Below are 16677 nucleotides of genomic sequence, written 5' to 3' on the forward strand. Positions count from 1 at the left end.
TAGAGGAATCTGAATCTGGACAGAGATACCTGTGTTTTTTTCTTAAGGTGGAGAAGTAATCTCCCCTCAATTCTGTCAGAGGTACAAAAGAGCATTTGGCAAGAATACCCCTATGTCCCAGGAAGTGAACTGCTCCTTAGTCCCAAACTGCAAATTCAACATGCAGCACCATCTGTGAAAACGGCCATCCATACCTGTGGTGGAGTCCAGGGACTCAATGAATTCCTCAGTGGCATCACCCAACAGCCCTCGCATTCGATAAACAATCCTCATGGGTTCTCCCTGAGCAAAGACAGTAGGGGAAAGGAGCTTGTAAATAGGTCCAGAAAATGCAAAGGACTCAACACATGGTCTTGTTTAATTACTATCTCAGCAATGTGAAGAACTTCTATTTCTCTACAAGGTCTTAACCACAAGATCTAGAATCCAAATGCACTGAAATTCCCTTGGGGAACAGGAAGCTAATTTTATTTAGTGTCTATTACAGGACTTGTGTGAAGCATTTTATAGATACTATCTCACTTAATTTCACTAAAGCTCTATGTAATAACTAAAACTATTATTTATTAAGTGTTTTACTCTGTGCTAAGTTCTTTGCTAATCAAGTATTTTATAGCATCCTTTTACACAAGGTTAAGCAGCTTTTTCAGTTATCCAGTGATAAGCCAGGTCGAATTCCAAGCCTATGTCTCCTTCAGGAGTAGAAACTCTCTAATGGGGAGCTACCACTCTAACAATGAGGACCACTACTCAAAGAACCAGGTCAGCAAGATGAATTAGATCAATGAGCTTTAATTCGACTCACAAATCAAAAGGAGGGAAAGATAACATACCAAGGAATATACTGTTTGCCTACGGAAATCCTGAGGCTTCATATAACTATGCAGCAAGGAGAGGGTTCACCCAAATTTCCTCAAGCTAAAACCTTTAACCGGATGGAATGATTGGAAATAAGTCTTTTGTAAATTAGAAGATTACCGTAACTTTACTAAATGGAGGATCATGAGAGTTCACTATATGCCAGGTACTGAGTTAGGCACTGGGAATATATTGTTCTCATTTTTGAGATAAAAATGGGGGTTTGAAGTCACACCATGTGGAATTTGGTCGGAAAGAAGGTATCACACTAATTCAAGCTTCCTGCCTCTAAGCCTGTGCTCAGCTACAGGAGTGGAAATCCTGAAGGGAGAGAACTTGCCAGAATGGCCAGTTCCAGAAGTATTTCCAGCTATGGAAGGTCAACAGAAACTAAGAGAGAGGACAGCCACAGACCATGGACAGAAAGAGAGACACAGAAAACAGAGCAGGCCCTAGTCCACAGCTAAAGAGATAGGCTGTTTATCAGGGAAATCGAGGATAAATAAAGAAGTTGATGAAGGCCCAGATAAAAAGCTGCTACAAACTCTGGACTTTGCCAGAAGTCCACCTCAGTGAAGTAAGTGCACTAATATGAGGGACAAATGGTCCTCAACTTCTACCTTGCTTCATGGATCAAAAATACACCCAATGTGTATTATTCTACAAGCATGCCCACAGAGGTTGGTTTTAATTTTTTATGTGCATCAGGGATTAAATCCGTATCATTCTGTTTTGATGCTAAAATGTCAGTGCCAAGATGCACTGGATGGGGCAGTACTCTACATATCCTTCTGCCAACACCTGGCAGCGGACCGACCCTGAACACTGACCCAGATTCCCAGGAGAGTGGGAGAACAGAAAGGAAAGAACAAAAACTATGTAATAAATTTAAGGCCAGAAGAACCAGAGCGCCATGCTTCATTCATTTCCCTTTCCCCCATCAACTGCTGTCTGAGTCTCCATTTCCCAACTAGTAAAATAGAAACTATGCTCCTTGACAGAACCCCTGGAAAAATGTTCTAGTGAACAGGCCCATGAAAGCTGAGAATTCATCTCAGTCAAAAGGTGCATTTATAAAGGTACTGAGACAGCAAGCATCACAGCCCAGAGCTTCCTCTGACATTGCCCAGCCTGGCTGTGCACAGCCAAAATGCTCATTTCTGTGCAGAAATTCCTATCCTGAAGCTCCTTTACCCTCACCAGTCAGAGGCCTCAAAAGGAGGACAAGATGACTGGCCTCCACACAACCACCAGCAGGGGAAGTGCAGCTATAAGCTGGGCAAGTGATGATTAACAACGGCTCCTCTTGGCTCAAGTCTGTGTAAGTCAGAAAAGCAAGCAAGAACACACACATACCTCATTTGTGGTACACCAGACCTTCTTGTAAACCTCAGCCACAGGGAGGTCCAAACTAATGATCTTATTATTCACCAGAAGCTGAATAGAAAAGTAGACCAAGCTGTTATTCTAAATAATTGTAAGGCAAGTCAATTTCAAGATCAAAGGACACTTCATGGCAGTGATTCTAACTCATGTTTATATATTGTGGCCCTATCAACTCCCCCTCTAAAATAGGCACATGTATGCAAAACACAGAATTTTGTGTACAATTTCAAGGGTTTATAAACACATTTAACCCGTATCTTGGACTACAGGTTAAAAACCCTACTAAGGACCTTCTCCTAATCTTAGTCCCTTTCAGGCTCAGCCAGAAAAGGCAAATTTCTCCATTTTACCCAACATGCTTTTCATCACTAGATGGTTAACATCAGACCCTAGAGGTTGTCAGCCAGAAGGTACAGGGACGTACGTATATATACAGAGTGAATAATCTGCACAGAGGCTAAAGTGCCAGTATTTAGGGAGCTTAATTAACTTGGAATCACAGGGAAGCCTCTGCCAGAGCAGCAAGAATAATAAAAGCCTGCATTATGACAAACAATAGCCACTAACCATTTGCTTATTCCATGCCAGGCAGTGGGCAGAGCCCTTTACAGGTAATGATCCTTAACACCAGGTGAGAATCATTAGCCCCATTTAAAGATGAGGAAGCTGAAGCAAGCTACCTGCCCAAGGTTAACCAGCTACTAAGGCAAGGAACCTGAATGGGATCCTAGACCATGCTCTTAACTACGGCAGCAGTGTCCTATGCTTATTACCTCCATCCCACTGTCATCCTCCAGGAGAGCCACCAAGTCACAGTCCTGGCAAATCTTGTTCTTTATGTCCCTCATAAGCGGCCCAATGCCTGGCTCATTACTGCTATATGGGTTCCCAGGCATCCTGCCCTGTAAGAAGTCTTCTTGCTGGGGATCCTTCTCCAGGGTCACGAAGAACTCAGTGACTTCATTCTCCTCCTAAAGGACAGAGAAGGATGCATCAGAAGGGATGGCATAAGAATGTGTGTGGAGGGATAGCAGAGGCCTTTTAGATTTATGCCATGCTGCCTAGCTCCACGGACACTCTGACGGAAACACCAAACTCATCTAGCCCCTTACACATCTGAGGTTATAAAGGACAGGAAGCTCACAGGTGATTCAAAAACTCCAAATATAATTCAAACAGCCTTAACTATCAGGCATTGCCTCTGAAACTCAAGGCTGGATTAGGCGAGAAAGCCTAATACAATACACAGGTGAGAAACTATGAAAGCTGTATTACTAAAATGGGAGAACAGGGGTTTTCCTCTTCCTGCTCGTCCCACGTGATACTAAGCAATCTGGAACCAGACGACTCTGTCACTAAGAGCCTCAAGCCAAGAAGAGGGTCTTCTCTGCATTACATGATTCTCAGGTATACCCAACCCCAAAGAACTCTCATCATTAACTGATGGCACTGGTGTTTCTCATCTTTTCTCAAAAACAGAAGGGGTCTTTGGATCAGATCATGATTCCCTACAGCTCAGGCCAGGGAAACATACACAGGCATGCATGTGTCTGCAAAATATAGGCAGGGAAAGGAAGAGAGTGAAGTATCTTTATACTTAAGCTTAATATTACTTCTTTCATAGCATAATGGATTGATAAGCAATAGGATTTTGGCAATGGAAGGTCGACCTAGTTTAAAAAAACACAAAAACTGACCTTGACCTTGAATCTAGGAAATAAGACAAAAAAAGGTCATTAAATTTGCCATCATCAGGAAAAGGAACAGGAAAATATGAGGTTGTGTCTGTCTTATGTCAGTGGAGCTTTCTAAAATATTGACTAGATGGCCTACAGCTGGTTAAGATGGCCTGTGACTACAGTGAGTCGCCAAGAGGCTTCACAGCAAACTGGCTCATGGTGTCACCCCAAGAGCCATGAGAGGACCACTGCTTACAGGATAAATGATGCTGCAGAGCCTCTCAAAGATGAAGACAGGAGTCCGGTAGTCATCCAGATTATAGCGCTTGGCTGTCTCAATGCACACAGCCATGAAGGCCTTGGTTTCCGATTCTGTACCTGCCAGAAATCAAAGTGGCCAAGTCAGTTGCAAACACTTCACACACAGAAACCAAGATGAGACTTGAAATGAAGTACCATCACTGACAGGTTCTTCCTTCCTGGTAAATTTTTAAGTGCCCTACATGGCACTACCAATATTTCAACTGGAAACTTGAAGCTGATTTTTTATGCTCAGAGCACATTCCACATGAAAGAATTAATGCCCAAGGCAATACACTGCATCATGGTTAGTTGTGTATATGTCTTGGTATCTCAGAATTATAACCTCCTTAAGGGGAGCAACTAAATGCTTCATTCAACTTAGCATTCTCGTGAAAAACAAGTACTCAGAAATGTCAAGTAATAATCCTATCTAGATTCCAGTCAAATCAAAGGGAAGTTACAGTTTGGCTTCATTCTGAAAGATTATTAGGTAGATGGCCTTTGATAAGCCAAGAAACAACTTTAAGTCACACGAGAAGAAGAAATAATGCTCCCTAAAAGGGCCCAATTGACAGTCACAAACCAGCTCAGGGTGGTATGGTGAAAATTCCATGAGAAGGCCCTCCAAGTCTGACAATATGACACACCACGTTCCCTGACCTACTCCCCCTCTCCTTACCACTTAAAAATTATTTAAAATAGTGAATGAGAGTTATTGGGGGTACTGCCAAGTAGCAAGGAAGAGTCAAAACCCAAAAACTAAGAGAAATCAGGAACCTGGAGCAGTTGGCAAAACTGTGAAGCTAGTTATTGCTTTGAGCTTTGGTTTCCATAACCTACCAGGATTTGTGAGCTGGAGACAAAGCCCAAATCTATCAAGGTGGAGAGTCTAGCAGGAAAGGAACCCTTCCCCCTACACACATAAGTCTGCAACCCAAAAGAGCTATACCCTTGGTATAAGGGTCAACTAGAAATAACCCTCCCTCTGCCCCAAGCAAACAGTCAGAAGGAAATTATCTCCCCTTATAATTTGCCATTGAGGAAAAGGGGAAAAATCTCCCCGAAGAACTCATAACAAGCCGCCCCACACAGGGGTTTGTGGCTCAAAATTCACACTACCTTGGAGGTCTGAAAAACCTGAAGCTCAGAACTTTGCTATAGGCAGCCCTGGGAGGGCAGCGCCCTGAGATGCCTCACAGAAGCAGTTACAGATCCTCACTGGACAACCCCTATCTGACTTGGGTCCTAAACAATTTCCCCAGACAAGCCCTATGAGCTCACAGCCCAAATCACAAAATACAAAAAGATATAAGGAGTAAGAAACAACAGAATCAGGTCTGTGAGTATTCCAAATTTTAGTATTACCAGACACAGAAATGTTTGGTATGTTTACAGATTTTTACAAAAGGGTGGAAAATGTGAGTAAAAAAAGAGACTTTAGAATCTACATAGAACTATGGGAACTTAATGGAACTTATGGGAATTTATGGGAACTTAAACAGACTATACGTAATGAAGAAAAATTAAATGATCTGAATGACAGAATTGAAGAAATTATCCAAAAATCAGCATAAAGACACAATGAGAAGAGCACTATGAAAAAGAGGTAAAGAGATACAGATGAAAGAGTGAACAGAGTTCCATAAGAACAAAGAAGAGAATGAAAACAAAAGCAACTGAGGAAGTAATGGCAAAGAATTTTCCAGAACCAACAAAAGACACCAATCTGAGAACACATGACTTCTTTCTCCTCTATGAACTAAATACAAAAAGTCCAAACTGAGCCCAGCTCTGGAATTTTACAACCCAAGAACCAATACTCTCTTGAAAGAAAAGTTCCTTGTCTGTCTTTTCTTGACTGTGGAGAGATGTTTGCCACCCCCGTCTGGCAGAATGTGTGCAGAACCAGTGCAGCCAGGCAGATACAGAAAGGCCACGGCTTCTGGGCCCAGGCAGCTGGGCGGCGCTACCTGTGGTCATGTCCTCCAGCATCTCCAGCAGCATATCCTGGGTCTCATCAATCAGCTTGGTCCTCTGCACCACCAGCTTTCGCAAGCACAGATATCCATTCAGCACAGTGCCCACCAAGCGACTTTTAAAGTGCCTTTTGATGGATTCCACCTCAACAAAGGAGGAAAGAAGGCCTGTGGGAACAGGAAAAAGTTGCTGCAAGATCTCCGAAGGGGAATATAAGCAAGAAAGGGTCTGTGTCTTCAGAAGATTACGAGCAACCCAACAGCAGGGAAAAGCTCTCTTTGTGCTTGGCACAGAGCAGATGCTCAATGAAGGGAACTGGTCAACAGTGAATTGGAGCTCAAAAATGTGAATGCATTGAGGAGAAAAATGCAGACCTTAAATATGCATTATGGTCGACATGACAGGGAAGAGTCAAGCTCAGCACCCAAGGAACTGAGGGTCAGACCCCAAACTATACTCAGGGCACCCCCAAAGGAAGGACCAGGCGACTCTCTCTACCTGTGAGACTTTTGAGGGCATAGCCCTGCTGCAGATCAGTGCTCAGAGTGGCCTCCTCCAGTGCCAGCAAGCGGGCTATTTCCTGAAGAGGATGACAAGCAGAGTTAGCGGGACAGCACTGCTGACGATGCTGGTCACCTCCACCATGGGTCCAGGAGCTTGTGGCACCCCCCAGAGACAGTCCACAACCCACCAGCATTCAGCTTAACGATTCCTCAAGCTGACCCTTTGCCACGCTCCTTTCTAAATAGCCAAGGGCAGTTGCAAAGAGGTTAAGGGGTTGCTTAGAAGTTGGGAATAGCCTAAGTGCCCCCAAGAGACTGCTATACCCTTATGATAAATAGTCATAAAAATACTATTTTCAACAGTATTTCTTCTCAGCAAAAGAGAGTACCACTAACTTTATATCAGAGAAGAGTGTAATGACAAGAGAACTAGGAAAGGGGGCTCTCCTGGGCTGTGGGGAGGGATACCTTGGTGATGAGGTTGCCCACGTAGGGCAGGACTCCCCGAGCTGCCAGGTAGACTTTCCAGTGAGCCGAGGTGATGAGCTTCTGGTACAGAGCCAGGTACTCGGCAGCACACTCGCCAGCCACGCTCAGCTCATCCAGGTAACTGCCATTGGGAGAGATGGGGCACTGTGAGGACTCCGACGGCTCCAGCAGTTCTAACACTCCTCTCTGCTCCTCCTCCTGTCATGTCTGCTGCTGCCCTTCATGCCCCTTTCCTTCTAGAGGGCGGGGGGAGGACCCCTGAGAAAACCCCAAACTTCCCACTTGGGAATTCCCCATGCTCAAGGAGGAGTGGAAAACACATGATAGGATAGGCCATGGGTTAACTCCGTATTTTGGTGCTTATTGTTTCAAATGCATAAAGAGTGGTTATCCTGGGCAGCGAGACTGTGCTTTCGATCCCATCACTCAGAAGGCAAGTGTACCACAGAGTTTGGCCAAAGGTGGCTTTGGAATACACTGCCTGGCTTCAAATCGTGCCTTCCACTGGACAAGTTAATTAAGCTCTTAGGCCAGGCTGCTGTGAGGACTAAATGAGATAATGCGTGCCAAGCATTTATGTGCTCTGAAGAGCTCAACCACAGTAGCTGTTGCTGCTGCTCTAGTACTACTACTACCTTTTCCTTTCTGTGGTCTACTTGGAGTGAGATGGGTATAGAGCACAGGTGTGCCGCCATCTCCCTCATCTGTGGATTCCCCAGGAAAACAGGAAAGGCTTTAGGTAAGTCTGATCACTCTCTCCATCCCACCCTTAAATAGTACCTGGTGAGGAGGTCGAGGACCTGCTGCTTGCGGCTGGGAATGGTGGCGAGGGCTTCCACAATGGTGCAGGCTGCCTGTCGTGCAGCCTGTGTCGCTGGAGTGAAGAGCACCTGCAGGACACAGGAGAGAAGCCCCTGGCTCAGATGATGGTCACTCTCACCAGGCCCCCAGCAGGACCGTCAACTGAGCATCTCGTCAGGAAGAGGTTAAAGATAAAAACCACCGGATAACACAAGATCCAACCATTGCAGACTGGGAAAGAGGCTACTCAGGGGCCACCTTCTTCATGGAGCTGTTCTCCAAGTAATTTGGAGAATACGCCCAAGATGATTGAACTAAGAAAAAAGACAAGCATTTTCCTTAGCAAAGACTTCTATAATTCTATCTTGGGGACACCTGTATGCTGAATACTTATATTTAATGTAAACCAATTATTTCTTTGTATGTCAGTGGAAACAGATTTCCTAAAATATAATCACTGTAATCCTTATAACATGAGCTAGAAAGAGAGGGGAGGACAGCAGAGAAGGAGAAAAGGGGAGTGGAGGCACTGAGGCCCTGTCTGTTAGGTGTCCAGGGAGGAAGCAGTGAGCACAACAAACTTAATGAGAGATGAGCAGAGAAAAAGCCTGTCTTGACCACCACATGCTGGCTGCAACCAGGAACCTCTATCTACTTCCTAACTGAAAGAAGCCAAGAAAGCAAAGAGAATGAAGAAGACACGTGGGGAGGAGCAGACACACACTACCGGGTGTCAGAGCCGGGGCAGCAGGGTGAGCAGCCCCCGAGGCGGTCACTCACTTGCCGCAGCCAGTTGTTATGGCCCAGTTTGAGATCCAAGGGAGAGGTCCTCTTCCCCCGACGACTCAGGAACTGCTTCCACCGCCACACGTACTTCTCAGTCAAATAGAGATGGCGGAGCTCTGATTTGTTGGGGGACTTCCCATTGCCATCTACCCCTAGTAGGCAAAGAGGTGCGGGAGAGGTAAGGAAAAGAAAGTCGGAGAAAAGCAGGGAGAGTAGGGTTGTCAGGGCAAGGATAAGAGGGACTGTTTTCCCAAGTCTTAAGGAACAGACACACCTCTGATAGGAAGACACTTCTTCCAGGCTTCATAGGATGCTTTGGGGTCTCTCTTGAGCCACAGCTGGGCCTGGGCGTGGATTTCGTTGCAGTATGGCTTGACTGTGGTGAGGGCCTCAACAGGAACATCCTGCAGGAGAAAGCCGAACAAGGTGAGAGCTGGCGAGCACACCTGAGTGCGGCGCCAGTGGCACTGACAGCCCAAGGGGACATATGAAAAGACAAGAGCAGAAGGATCAACATTCCTATCTTTTAAGCGTGAATAGACGTTCCTATTAAAGCATTTTGATCTAATTTAGCAAAAGCATCCACATACTTAAGGTCACTGATTTTGACGGCAGGATAAGACGGAGCTGGCTTCCTACGGACAATCCTATAGCCACATACACTAATTCCTATCCCAAGGCTGATCTGCAGTTTCCCGAACACCAGTCTTTAAGGGGTCACTGAGCAGTGTCCAGAACTTAAAGAGCCACTCCTAACCAGGGCTAGCTGGCATAGCAAACAACTCCAGGCAGCACTCTAAGCCAGTGGGTCTCTAGCTTTTTTTGGGCGTCAGAACCCCATTACACTCTTAAAAAAATTACGGAGGACTCTGAAGAGCTTTTTATATGTGTAGTTCTATCAGTATGTACCATCTTAGAAGTTAAAACTGAGACATTCTTAAAATACTTAATTTAAAAATAAGAACAAATCCATTACCTATTTAACCTAAATGACATTTCTTGTATTTTCTAAAACAAAATAATCTAAAGCAGTGGCATTACTTCCTATTTTTTAAAATGGCTTAATGACTGCCTTAGTAAGACAGCTGGATTCTCACATCTGCTTCTCTTTTCCAACTGTTGTGATAGGTTATTGTGCTTGAAGTACATGAAAAACGTTCAGCCTCATACACATAGTTGGAAAAGAGAAGAACATTTAAGTTTTCTGTTACTTGCAATTTATTTCTCTGATACTACACTGTAATTCAACAAATTATAGGTTCTTGAAGATTGGCTATTATTTGGAACCTGAAACCAATCAGTAAGCCTTTCATATTCCATGACACTAAAATATCTTTTACCCATAATTCTGTAATATGTGTTAGTCACTTGGAAAATACTGGTTCACTGAGTTATGACAATTCCTCTTGACCGACAGGCTCACATCCTATTAATTTTTCCAAAAAATGTCTGCCAAATACCCACTCGGAACAGCTAATGTCGCTTGTCAGGTGCTCCTTCAAGCACACAGGTGGGTCCATGGAAAAAGCAGCCATAGCTGGTGCCAAGGCCTTCTCCTGCTAAGGCCCCAGCAATCTGAGCAATCACTGATCTTGCACCACTGGCATAAATGCCAAGAGATTGCAAAGGGCACAATGTCTTTGGATAACTGTGAAAACAGTGCTGGTGTGACTGATTCCCTGATGGTCTGGGGGACACCCAAGGATCTTTGAGGCAAACTGTGAGAACTGCTGCTCTCTTTAGGCTAAAATTAAGCAGAATGCAAACATTGGCACTGGATGCTCAGAGGGTAAGCAACTCTAGAAATGTCCTTTTGCCTCACACTGCAGAAAAAATGCCAAGTTATGTGGGGATGAGGCTGTTCTTCAAGCAAAGACAATTCTATTTGCTGGCAATCAGCTGTGATGAGAAATAAACCTTCATCAAAGAGAAGGAAGGAGAGGACCTCAGTCCTGCCTTCTGTGAGGACTGTCTGGGCAAACCAAAACAAGGGAAATACAGTAAATTGTTCCACATCCAGGTCCTTCCCTAGTGCCTACCACTCAGGAAGCAATCTTCCTACAATGAAGACTGTTTCCCATCAAGGGACACAACCAGGATAGAGCAGGAATTGGAATGGCCCAAGACCACAAAGAGGAGTAGGGGCAAATATCTTCAGGGATAGCCAAGAGAAAAATTGTAGTTTGTTATTCTACAAGCAGTCTATCTGTGGCTCAGCTACAGCTATTTTAGGATAAAAACTTGACTTTATTCATTCATTTAACAATGACTTCCTGAGGAGCTATTACATTCTAGATACTATACTATGCACTAGATATAAAAAAATATTACCAAGCTGACAATCCCTCGATTCAAGGAGTTTATAGCTGGCCTAACAGAGAACTGAATCTTCTAAGGAACAGCTGACAGAGAAGAGTATTCTTGGCAGAGAAGACAGCATATAGCCACAGCCAACATTTATTAAGGACTAACTTGGGCCAGACTCTGCTCTGAGCATGTGATCTGCATTAACTCATTCTTCACAACATTTCAAGGTATATACTCCCATTTCATAGATTCCCATTTTATAGGTGGGGAAACTGAGGAGCCTAAGTTAAATAACTTGCCAACATCACAATGCTAGTAAGCAGAGGAGCTGGGATTTTAAATCAGGAAGTGGGCCCCAGAGCCTAGGATCCCCACCACTGCGCAGTACTGATGGGCAGAGACACAGGGACGAGAAGCACCGTGCTTTCTGGGAGTCACAAGTCATCTGATGTGGCTGGAGAAAGGCAGTCCTCCAGTCAGCCACTATCTTCTATGCTTTCGTTTTTTCTATTTATTTTACTCTTGACTTTCTTGTGAGATGTCTTCCTTCTCAAAAATCCTAATTAACATCTGCTGAACTATGGCCAAGAAAGCATTCAGAGGCCAAGGCCTTGAGGAGGCATGGCATGGTGGTCAGGGTGGGTGGGGGCTACTGCCCTGCCCTCTTAGGCTCACCGCCCAGTACCTTGTTCTTTTTGCTGGTTGGAGCAGGTGGTTTAATCAGCTTCTGCAAGATCCGCAGGCACATGAGGGTAATGTTCTCAACAACCACAGGAGTCTTAATGTTCACCGCCATGAGGAAAAGACTGAGAGCTAGGGACAGGAAAAGCAGTCACAATCGTAAAACCCCTCACAGCTGCTCCAGCAAGGCTGTCCAAGTGCAGTGTCCCCTGCCGCTTCCCCTTGTGGTGAGGACTGCACCTTGAATCCTTTCCTCTCTCTGAACCGGTCCTAACCGGATGCTCCCCAAACTCACCACAGCGTAACCGGAGCTCCCAGCAGCTATCCTCCTTTGAGATAGAATCTGTCAGCAACAGCATTTCATACTGAAGGCTACTTGCCTAGAAGGCCAACAGGAAGAGACATGAGCAGAGGAGGGTCTGAAGGGTCAGTCCCAGTCCAAGCTCTGAGGTGGATGCAGAACCGAAATGTCTGGTTGCAGGTGGCACCAACAGAGGAAGGAGAGCTGGAGACCCCCTGCACCCCACACAGCTGACCACTCATTGTCCCTGTCCCTCTGAGGTTGGCTCTGACCTGGGACAACCATCCTGGGAAGGGAGCTCTGCGAATGTGCTGCTCTGCCCCTCCTAGTCATCACAATGGGACAGGCGAGGAGGACACAGAGGGAATGGAGAAAAAATGAAAGGGGACAAAGGGGACAGCTGTCCTGCTCACCAGATCAGGGTTGGCCCAGTGGCCCTTCAGGGCTGTGGAGACTTTGCCAATAATCAGGTCGTTCATTTGCTGGGTGGCTTCTGGATTGTCTCTGGAGAAACAAAGAAAGGGGGTCCTATTATATTCCCCATCATGCCCCTCCTCTCCACCTGAAGGAGCCCAGAGAAGAGGAAATCAGTTATCTAGGGCTACCTTCCCAGGGGCAAGACTATATAGCATTAGCCACACAAAACTCTGGTCTGCAGTAAAAAGTATACATCACAGCCACCTTCCCTAGAGCAGTCACTGACTGAGAGAGGAGGAGCATAAGACTTTTCTCCCCAGCCACGTATCCCAGTCTCCAAAATCCAAGTGTCCACTGTCAGCCATGGTCACAAGTATTTCCTCATTGCCTCCAACTACCTCTACTTATTTCCCACAGGCATCCATGTTTCCCATCTATGCCCTGTTGTAATGTGTGTTGGTAGTAACAAAAAACATAAACTATACCATATCACTTTCTTGCTTCACATTTTGAATAAACTTCAAAGCCCTTATGATGATGGCCTAAGACGGCAGGGGTCTGGCCCTTAGTGGCCTCTCCCTTGTCTCCCCTATGGCGTCCTGCTCTCCAGCTCCATGGGCCTCCTTGTTGCTCCCTCACCATTCCTGGCACACCCTGCCTCTTGGCCTTCCACTTGCTGTTTCTATGCATACAGCCCACATCTCAGGAATCTGCATGGCTTGTCCCCTTACTGTGCACTCATCACGCCCCCAGAAGTCCTCCTTGACCACTGTACCCTATACAGCATTCCTCCAACAAGTAGGATGGTCGCCATCCCAGCTTTACTTCTCTTCACAACCTAACTCCTAATGCTGTACTGTGTAATCATGTTTACTGAAATTCTCCCCATCTAGAATGTAGGTTACATGAGAGCAAGGACATTGTTTCATTTATCACTGTATCATCAGAGCCTAAGTCTAGACCAGAGCTCTGGCATTCAGCAGATGCTCGGTAAGTACTTGCTAAATGAGTGAACAAATAATACAGCAAGTAGTACTTATCCACCACCTAACACGGTCCAGATTTGATGCCACATACTCAGTAAATAATCCACAGCCAGTCTGGGTACTGTACTGGCACATATGAAGTACTCAACAAATGAGTTATTTCCTACATGAATTATTTCCTTCCATCCTCACCACAAGCCATTAGGGTCTCTGCTATTATCAGTATTTTTCAGATGAGGAAAATTTAGGCTCAGCAAAGTTTAAGCAATTTGTCAAAGGCACATAGTACAAAGCAGTTACTGAGCATGGTCTTTCTGATCCACAGTTCAAGCTCTTAATTACCAGGCTCCACAGCTCCACCACCTCCTTCTGTGTGAGCCTTGAGTCCAAGGGCCCAGTCAGTCACCCCCTTCTCCTCCCTCACCAGGACAGAACTAAGAGACTTGTTTTCTCAGGAAACCTCACTGGAACCAAAGTATAAGACAAATATACTACTTACAAGGAAACCTGGGTTTTCAATGCCCCCTAAGTGTGTTCATCTCCACCCTGGACACCTCCCCACTTTTCCTTTCCCCTCAGCCAACTGTCTGGCGGTGAGAAGCACCAATACCACCAACCCCAGCGTTAGCAGGAATTACTAGCCCTGCAGTCACACCACAGGCTCTGACCGAGTTAGGAGGCACATGAGCTGGCGGACCTCCTCCCGCATGGCCGCAGAGCCTCGGCGAAGATTGTAATCAAAGAGCTCCCGGATAAGGCCCTGTGAGACAAGGATGTGCCTCAGGGCAGGGTTGGTGGCCAGGGCCCGGAGCAGCGTGATGCAATGTTCCGTGACCGCGGAGGCACAGCCATAGCACTTGGTGGAGGAGGTGTGGCCACAGCCCAGAACAGATAAGGCACGGTACTGGCTGGCAGTGAAGGTGGGCTGCACGGAGGTCCGAGATGATTTGGTAGCCGCTTCCCTCTGCTGCAGGTCATATTCCAACAACTCTTTGCGTGAAGCAAAGACTTTCTAAGAAATAAAAAGACAAAGGAGAAAGAAATTAGCATTTAAAGTAAGGAGGAAGTGGAAGTTAACTAGAAATTGGCCTTGATTTAAAGAAACATTTTATACGCTTTACCTAATTTAACCTTCTCGAAAACCCTTACCAATTAGATACTTCACGCCCATTTCACAAAGAAACTGAGGCTTAGAGGGTCTGGCTTGCCCATGGTAGCGGCAAAGCCAGACTCGGCCTGTGATTGCAGGCACATGCCCTTAATTCCCATGTAATACTGTCTCATGAAGAATAAAGACAAAGGTCAGAAACACAGGCACATGTAGCAAAGATGGCACAATGGCAATTTTGGAGGCAAAGACACTGGCTGCTCTTCTGTCTGCAGCCAGCCTGCATCGTGGACATTAGGTCTGTAGCAGCCCATCCGCTCCAAGGCCCACCCTGGCTCACTACAGTTGGTGTGCCCTGTCCTCCCACCCTATGCACACCTCAAAAAGAGGTAACAGAATCTTGGCCCCTAATGTTTTAAAACCAGTAGCCCCTGTACTAAAAGATGGGTTGTGGATGGCTAAGAAAAACAGATCTATAATAATCCCCATTATTCTCAGTTTTCTGGAATGAAATCGGCTCTCTGCCAAGCACCTGAACTGCAGTGGGAGAGAAACTCTGTGGTGTGGGCAGTGGGACGGCTGGGCTGGGCAAGGGCAGCCCCAAGAGCTGTGCCACTGGGTGACAGCGACAGGACTGTTTCTCATCAATCCTGCTAGCACTTAACAGAACACAGTAAAGTCGCTCCCACTCCTCTACCTGGATGATTTTGGAGAGTTCGTCAAAAGAGTTCTTGCAATCGCCACAGTACTCCTGAGCCAACTGCAGGATGTAACGGTTCACACTCGCTGAAGTGGAGCTGATACCCCCAGCTGTTCCTGAGTCATCCTGCAAACCCAAGAGGTAAACTGTCAGCCTTTCACTGTGAGATGGTCTCATCTAGGGGCAGTCTTCTGGTTATGATCCACAACCTTCTCTAGCTTGGATTACCTGCGGCTTTTCGGGAGCTGCCTCATTCACTTTGCAGAGCAGGTTCTCCAGCTGTGGCCGATGTCCCATCAGCTGATGATACACTCGATCTGCTTTGTCCAGAAGTGTATTGATGTTGGAAACAGCCTAGACAGGAAAAGACGGGATGTGCATGAAAGCTTTTCAGCATGACAATTTTCCCTGAGTAATCAAACTGCTAACTATTTACTGAAAGATTCATTTCCTGTATGTCAGGTACTGTTATTCATAATACCTATCCTTCACAATAATCCTGTGGGGTACATATATTATTTTTAATAATATACAATGTACACACATAATGCAACATACATATAAATATACAACACTGAGACAGGTCATCTATGCTAGGTCACTATTAAAAAGCACAGCTGGAATTGGAACTTTTGTCCTTCTGACTCCAAAGTTCAATGTTCTCTGCTCTCCCATGCTGCCTCTAAGTAGCTCGTTCAATAGTTCCCTCCTTTTGACTGTCCTCTAATACCTAGTCACCTCACGCTGGCTGAGAACTAGCCCCTGCACAAGCTAAACCTGAGGGAAAGCCAACAGCTACAATATGAAGTGGTCCGGGGACAGAGGCAGGACCAGGAAGCCAACTCCTTTCTGCCTTTCTAAATCTGCAGTTACTTACCTCTTGAGAGACTCTAGTTTCATTACCAACCAACACTTCTCTGAAATCCCATACAAGCCATGTGTTCCAATATATCTTACACCGTTATTTGTTCCCACCCAAAAGCCAGACCCTGAACATAGGTGCTGAGCCAAGGGAGGCTTGGGCCAGAAAGAAAAGCATACTGCCCTACAGCAGTTCTGTCCGAAGCTCAGATCAAAGCCTCTGCCCTGAGTCTAGGACAGATCTGGCCTCACCTTCTTCCTGTCTTCTTCATTCTCAATGGGATCCACTGCACAGCAAGGCTTGGCATAGAGCATGAAGTCAAAGCGCGCATATTTACAGAAGCCACAGGCATTGCAGAGGAAGGGATCCTTTTCATCATAGTTGATGGATCTGAAGAACCAAAGTGTTTGGGTGAAGGGGCAGCAGAGGTTTGGTGGAGTGGGGTGACCCTGTGAGGAGATGGACTGTGCCACACCTATACTCTGGAATTATTGCAGAGACAATAACAAACAGATGAGAATGACTTAAGCACT

General features: G+C 45.7%; 1 protein-coding gene across 7 annotated transcripts in view; it reads right to left on the minus strand.

Annotated features, from left to right (window-relative positions):
- The window catches only part of UBR4 (ubiquitin protein ligase E3 component n-recognin 4), a 127387-nt gene that overhangs the window by 21095 nt on the left and 89615 nt on the right, over positions 1-16677 (minus strand). For all 7 annotated transcript variants that reach the window (XM_073233302.1, XM_036999922.2, XM_073233303.1 and 4 more), the window contains 17 exons: positions 16396-16534; positions 15511-15636; positions 15280-15408; positions 14143-14486; positions 12485-12575; positions 12066-12150; positions 11775-11902; positions 9057-9186; positions 8777-8934; positions 7976-8085; positions 7175-7316; positions 6702-6783; positions 6197-6370; positions 4180-4301; positions 3018-3215; positions 2215-2295; positions 195-282 (listed from right to left, as the gene is read on the minus strand). In XM_073233302.1, coding sequence (XP_073089403.1) covers positions 195-282; positions 2215-2295; positions 3018-3215; positions 4180-4301; positions 6197-6370; positions 6702-6783; positions 7175-7316; positions 7976-8085; positions 8777-8934; positions 9057-9186; positions 11775-11902; positions 12066-12150; positions 12485-12575; positions 14143-14486; positions 15280-15408; positions 15511-15636; positions 16396-16534 — 2327 coding nt within the window. The remainder of the gene's footprint in view (positions 1-194; positions 283-2214; positions 2296-3017; positions 3216-4179; positions 4302-6196; positions 6371-6701; positions 6784-7174; positions 7317-7975; positions 8086-8776; positions 8935-9056; positions 9187-11774; positions 11903-12065; positions 12151-12484; positions 12576-14142; positions 14487-15279; positions 15409-15510; positions 15637-16395; positions 16535-16677) is intronic.

This window comes from Manis javanica, chromosome 4, assembly GCF_040802235.1.
Source record: "Manis javanica isolate MJ-LG chromosome 4, MJ_LKY, whole genome shotgun sequence".
Classification (NCBI taxonomy): Eukaryota; Metazoa; Chordata; class Mammalia; order Pholidota; family Manidae; genus Manis; species Manis javanica.